At 38.3% G+C, this 7,051-nt stretch overlaps 1 protein-coding gene across 1 annotated transcript in view; it reads left to right on the forward strand.

Moving 5' to 3' along the window:
- Positions 1–6,715, forward strand: part of SNAP91 (synaptosome associated protein 91) — a 94,683-nt gene extending 87,968 nt beyond the window's left edge. Inside the window, exons 23-27 of the mRNA XM_058175744.1 lie at positions 1,524–1,635; positions 2,525–2,605; positions 3,161–3,265; positions 4,504–4,606; positions 5,346–6,715. Coding sequence (XP_058031727.1) covers positions 1,524–1,635; positions 2,525–2,605; positions 3,161–3,265; positions 4,504–4,596 — 391 coding nt within the window. The 3' untranslated portion in view covers positions 4,597–4,606; positions 5,346–6,715. The remainder of the gene's footprint in view (positions 1–1,523; positions 1,636–2,524; positions 2,606–3,160; positions 3,266–4,503; positions 4,607–5,345) is intronic.
- The last annotated feature ends 336 nt before the right edge of the window (positions 6,716–7,051 follow it).

Below are 7,051 nucleotides of genomic sequence, written 5' to 3' on the forward strand. Positions count from 1 at the left end.
CTACCTGCCAATGACTACTTCAGCTTCAACCACAACAATACACGAGCAAATAATAGATACAAACTCAAGGTAAACTGCTCCAAACTTGATTGCAGAAAATATGACTTCAGTAACAGAGTGGTCAATGCCTGGAATGCACTACCTGACTCTGTAGTTTCTTCCCCAAACCCCCAAAACTTTAAGCTTAAACTGTTTACTGTTGACCTCACCCCATTCCTAAGAGGTCTGTAAGGGCTTGCATAAGTGCACCTAAGTGCCTACCGTTCCTGTTCTAATATTCCTTTTTATTTACTCTTTTCATGTATCCAAATTATGTTTATATTTTTACCTGTTATATTATATATGATTGACAAATAAATAAATAAATAAAATAAATGCCAAAGGATATCAGCTCCTCTGTGTGCATGGAAGGGAATTCCTTCAGCAGGATGCAGAATGGAACTCAAATCTTCAGGATCTGTACTCCAATTCGGTACCCTAGGGAGGTTCTAATCTCTTCTCCGCACACAGCTGGGAACTCTTTTGCTGGGGTGCAGAAATGAACTTCAAATCATCAGAATCTGAGCTACATTTCTGCACCCGGCAGATGTCATGTCCATGTGCCCAAGGGGAACTCCTTCTATAGGGTACAGAAATGAAGCTCAAATCATCAGGATTTGAGTTCCATTTCTTCACCTCACTGAAGCAATTCAGTTCTCCTTGGGAGGCAGCTCTTTCAGCCAATCCTACGAGACGAGAGAATCCTCTTGGCAGGCAGCAGCAACCTGCACCCTTCCCTATTGGCTTCCCCAATGACTTTCTGGGAAAGCCAGCAAAGAAGAAATGCAAATGGTCAACACATGATCGTGAGCATCTTGGCAACTAGTCTTAAATCCAAAGAAGTTGCCAAGCACCCAGATTGTGATCAGGTAACTGCAAGGATGGTGGCCTGACATTTTACAACAGCCAAAAGTACTTTAAGGGCTATAAGCAGGGGTGAAATGCTACCGGTTTGCACTATCCAGTAGCAATCACAGCCGGTAGTTCGGCGATCCAATAGCGATGGCGGAGCAAAGCTCTGCCCACCTGCCCAGGTGTCATTACTTCCTGGTTTTAACCAGGAAGTAATAAGTTTTTTACCTTCTGCGCATGCGCACATGAGCATTTCTGAGCTGGTAAGGAAGGTAAGTAGATTTCACCTCTGGCTATAAGGCACCCTTTCTGAGACCTTCATAACTTCAAATGATCATTAAATGTCTAGTCCTAAATCCATGACTATCGCTATTCCTGAATAAATATGAATAGCTACAGCAGTGCCTCTATATACAGTACTTAATTAATCCTGATGCATGATGCAGGTTCTTCTGTATTGTGGAGTGTGTATCAAATGGGTATCAAATTCTCTTTTGTGCTTGCCATTCAGACTCTTTACAAATTGCCTTTTGTAATTATGCCAGCAAGATTCCAGCCCAGAACTTTGCTATGGTTGCAGTTCTGCCTGGCAATAAGTTAGCACTCATATTCTAAATCATTCTAAATCTTAGGGGAGACCTTCAGTGGAATGCAGGAGAGAGGAAGTTAACAGGAGGAGCCAACTGGCAACCAAAAGTAGCACCTGCAACCTGGTCGTCTGGAGTTCCTCCAAGTGGCCCCTTGGTATGTGGAGATAATCGCATATTTCATAGATATACAAAATTCCATGTGAACATGACTACTAAACTATTGGAACAGAGTTAGTATGTCAAAATACAGCCAGATACTAAAGTTTTGACATCCGAAATTATCAGCATCATTTGTCTATTCCAAAACTGTAGTTTTGATATGTTTTTAAGGAAATGGGAGTCCCATCCTATTATTGTTATATGTTGCATTGTTATCTTACTGTTCTAGCAGTGGAACACTTCCTCGTTTCTCAAATGATAATATGTTTTGAGTTTGTTTTTCAGTTTTCATATAGCCTTGGTTTATTTTCAGTTATGTTCTTCTTACAAGCTAATAATAATAATGCAATCGTGAAATTGCAATAGGAAACATTTTAACAAAAGACTGTAAAATATTAAATATTGTACAGTGTGATGATCTTTCCAGGTAAGGAAAGCAATACACTAAATGCAAGGTTTTTTTTCTACCAGAAAGGTTGGACGATTGTTTTTTATGTAAGTAGCCTTTTGTTATGAAGTCGTACTAACTGAGAGACCTGGCTACTACCAAACTAATGCAAAATTTCTTTATTTTTATGGTCAACCTAAACTTGAGTTACTAATTTGCAAATAACCCTTGCAGTTTGATTCCATTAAAAAACCAACCTCCTGTGTTTGTCGTTTTTGTATGCAACACGTAATTTACTAAATGAAGTATTTGCAGCAGGATACAATAACTGCAGTTAACTGATTTGATGCCGCCTTAATGTTGGCAGTCTAGAGTTCTTTCATAAGTGCTGAAAATTGTGACATTTGACAATTAAATATAGAAGGGCTTTTAAACTGTTTTTATATGTATAAAATTTAACCAATTAGTGATTTATCTCTATTACTCCAATCTCTAGACGGGATCTGTGCCTCCAGCAGGTGCTGGCCCTCCTACATCAGGTGCCGCTTCTCCACAAACTGGATCAGGATTTGGGATGGTAAGGATTGACTCAACGAATGATAGGAGGGGAAAAGTACTACTGTCCACTTCTCCAAGTGACTTCTTCCTTTATTGATCTTTTATATTGGTCTTTTAAAAATCTCAGTAATCTTATCTGGGAAAATGCAATTTGAATAATTACTGGAGATACCACTGTAGTTCTTCCTGGAAAATAGTCCTCTTTTTCCCAGCTGCATTTTAAGAATCTACATCCTGAAGCTTATCTTCTGAACATTATGGCCAAAATATATGCTCCTTTTTTTCAGGAAAAATGTGCATTATATGTTATCTCTTTCTGGAAAAAAAATGCATACAATGTATTGTGTACTGAATAATGTATTCTTCTAATGCAATGGTCACAGTCCACAGACATCTTAAGTTAATGTAATCTACTCTGAGATGCATGTAGGTAGAAATGGGTTCACATCTGAAAAGACAACTAAAATATGTGCGCGCACACTCACACACCCCAATGGAACATGCCTATTTTATCAAGAGATTTCTTGACAAAATGGCATCTCTTAGACATTATTTGTTCTCAAATCTTTTCCAGCAACCTCCTGGAGCTGGCGTTGGAATGATGCCACAGCAACCTCTTATCTATGGACAACCGATGATGAGGCCACCATTTGGAGCAGCTGCAGGCCCTGGTGCACAAGTAAGAACTTGCCTGGTTTTGGAGAAAACAGAATTCCCTTCCCCCCCCCCCTTTTGTTAAGTCATGTAGGCCAATGTTATTTCCTTTTTATTTCTGGACGGCAGTTTAGTGTGACATATTATTGTTTTCAATTCATACTATCAAGACTTTTCAAAGTTACAATGTGGATTTTATGTAATTGTTTAGTTTTAAATTTTTAATACACTTATTTTTTTAGAATAGTACTTCTTATGCTGCTTTAGCTCTCTCCATGGGGCTCCCCTTGAAGTGCACTCGGAGGCTTCAGTTAGTCCAGAATGCAGCTGCGCGGGTGATAGAGGGAGCTCCGCGTAGCTCCCATATAACACCGCTCCTGCGCAGACTGCACTGGCTGCCTGTGGCCTTTCGAGTGTGCTTTAAGGTGCTGGTTACGACCTTTAAAGCGCTCCATGGCTTAGGGCCTGGGTACTTATGGGACCGCCTGCTGTTACCACATGCCTCCCACCGACCCGTACGCTCTCACAGAGAGGGACTTCTCAGGGTGCCGTCCGCCAAGCAATGTCGGCTGGCGGCCCCCAGGGGAAGGTCCTTCTCTGTGGGGGCTCCCACACTCTGGAACGAACTTCCCCCGCGTTTATGCCAAATACCTGACCTTCGGACATTCCGTCGCGAACTGAAGACACATCTTTTTATTCGCGTGGGGCTGTCTTAAATTGAATTTTATCAAATTTTTAAAATTCTTATTAACTAATTTTAAATGGGGTTTTAGCTTACTGTATATTTTAATTTTCAGGCCAATTTTAAAATAAGTTTTTTAATTGCATTTTAAATTATATATTGTACTGTCTGTTTTATTTTTGCCTGTACACTGCCCTGAGTCCTTCAGGAGAAGGGCGGTATAGAAATCAAATAAATAAATAAATAAATAAATAGCTATTAAAAGTATGCCACTGGTCCAAAAATGATTCCTGCTTCCAGTGAATGTTCAAATTTATGTATTTATATTTCATACTTTCATATCTCTCACCTCCCTCAAAGAGAGATGATACACAATAAAGCAATTTTATTTCAGTTTTTATTTATTAATTTAAAAGCAGAACATCACAATAGTTCTCATATTCATTCAGTGGGACATAGCATAAGCCCATATTTGTGAAGTGCAGATTAATTTTGGTTAGAGATGGATCATAATACTTGTAATTGTATATTTCTTTCTCTATTGTGCCCTTATCCTTCTGGAATAATGGAAAACTATTAAGGTTTCTCCAAGCCCAACACCCGCCACCCAGAGTCCCAAGAAGCCTCCATCAAAGGACCCATTAGCAGATCTTAACATCAAAGATTTCTTATGAGCTATTTAAGGTATGATTTTCTTCTTCCATCCTTCCTTCAAATATATTCAAGCTTGTATTCTCCTTTATATTTCATAGAAGATGCTAAGAATTTATTTTGATTTGAAAGTACTGAGCTTGCTGAAAGAACAGCTCACATGATTGAAGTGGTTGAAGGGTTGAACTAGGACAGAAAGCACCCAGGTTCATGTTCACACTCAGTCATGGAAGCTCACTTGGAGATCTCTTTTGTCAGCCCATTCTGCTTCATAGAATGAAGACTTCCTTATGAGCCACCTATAAATCCTGAGCAAGTGACAAAGTTTGCACTAGGCAGTGAAAACTATGAACCTTAAAAGCAGCAGTATCTTTCCCTTCCCTGGCTCTTACACAGAAAACGCAGATGTAGGCAGCGTACTTGCTATCAAACAGCCCTATTTCTCCTGACCACTTTTCCATTTCAAGAGTAGAATTTAAGCACTAGATTAGTATCTTGAATCAAATGTTACAGGTCTGTTGCTCTCTGTGTGTATCTATATGTGCCAAAGACAGAGCAATGATATGTGTATTAAACTCCTTTCTATAGAATAGATGTGGAAGAAAATGTGTTTCCAATTATTTTGCATCTTAGGAAAAAGCATTACACAGCTGAGGGAAAGGAAGGTTATATCATCTGTCGTCTGGCATATAAATCAGATTATGAAACTGAATTTGAATGCCTGTCCCTTAAACTTTGTAACGCTTCTTTCCCCCTCTTTTCGTGATTGTAGTTTTGTGAAAGGATAAGTGAAGATGCAAATTTGAAATCTGCAAACAAGAATTTTGTTGCTCAGAATTTCCAAGTGAGCCACCAGTACCAAACCCAGTGCTTACTCAGACTTCTCTCCTACTTCCAAAACGTGTAGCACAGCTGTGAAAGTGATCATAGGAATGTGTACTATTTTAGTTGTTATCCCTTCTCTCTCTCTCTCTCTCTCTGTTTGTGTACTTGGGTTATAATTTATGTGTTTCTCAACTTAAACAATGGATGTATGTTTCTGATGCCTTCTTAGTGCTTTTCTGAACCAATCCATTAGGAACAGATTATGCAGCTGTTGTGTGGTGAGCCATTTGGAGCGATGTGTCTGTGTTTCTGGAGGTCTTAATGTAAATAACCTTGGCGACCCTCTAAATTTTCTCTTCAAATCCAGTTTCCTTTGCATATCTGTTATACAAAACAATATTGTGGTTATATCAGGTAGCAAAAAGAACACTGTCAATCCTTTTTTTAAAAAAAGTGTGTGGAATGTAATTTTTTTTTCAAAGCAGGAGTATTATCAAATTTGTTGTGGGGTATGTTTTAATTTCCTGACATTTGATCTGCTAATATGAATGAAATTCATATTAATGATCTTCTATCAAGTTACTTGTCAAAGGTTTTTAAACAAAATCCCCCACATAAAAATATTTTATCAGATTGCTTTAAAAAACATTTGTCTTTTATTTTCATTTAAAACCATCCTATTTATCATTGTTATTTAAAATGCACTGAAAACAAGTAAAGGGTAAGTTTCTAGCCATATAATTCAGAAAAATCAAACATAACAAAAGCAAACTCCTTTAGGTTTGTCAGGCTACTTTGGCTGCTCACTGTTTCCAGGGGCAAATCATGAATTTTTCCCCCTTTGTTTTTATGTACATCTGTCAGTTTTGTTCTTCTCTGTACATATCTTAGATTAGTGTTTTTCATCCCCCATACAGCACTATGTGTTTTCTGTACTGTTTGTGATTAGAGGTCACACTGAACCTGAATTATACCCTTTACCGTAAACAAAAGTGTTCTTTTATCGTTTTAGTTTGTTCTCTCATACTGTGTGTGCTGATGGCTTAGCTTAAGATTTTTGACTTCTTAATAAGGTCACTGTTGATCAGTGTTACAAGTGGCTTGGCAGCTCTTTGTTAAAGCATATTAGGTTGGAAAGATGTTCATCTTAAGTCTTTCAAATTAATATTTAATCAATATGTGGTACCATTTTTAAAAAGTGGTTGTATATTGTGGGGATATCATACCCTGTAACGACAGAGAGTTAGAGAGAGAATTTCAAATGGATTTGCTTTGTATTTTGGTTTGAGGAAAACCCAATGCATGTATACCCTCTGAGATGCAATAAAACACCTTGATCAAAGTAAATTCAAAATAAAGTGGTCTCTGTTTTTTTTTTAAATTATCTAGTTTATGATTATAGTAGGCATATAACTGCATTAGGGTTGGTTTTCAGAGTTTAATGATTGTGGTCTAGAGAACGGGTTTCTTGACGCTTTGCCAGCAACTGTGGTATCTTCAGAGGCAAAGTGATCTGCTAGGCAACTGAGCAGGGACACCAACCTGCACCAATCAGAAACTAGCTCAGCTAAAGGCCAATCAGAAGTCAGGACACCTGGCTATTAAAAACAAGGGCCGGTCAAACCCTGCTCATTTTCTTATGTGCTTTGTTCT

Source organism: Ahaetulla prasina, chromosome 1 (assembly GCF_028640845.1).
Source record: "Ahaetulla prasina isolate Xishuangbanna chromosome 1, ASM2864084v1, whole genome shotgun sequence".
NCBI lineage: Eukaryota > Metazoa > Chordata > Lepidosauria > Squamata > Colubridae > Ahaetulla > Ahaetulla prasina.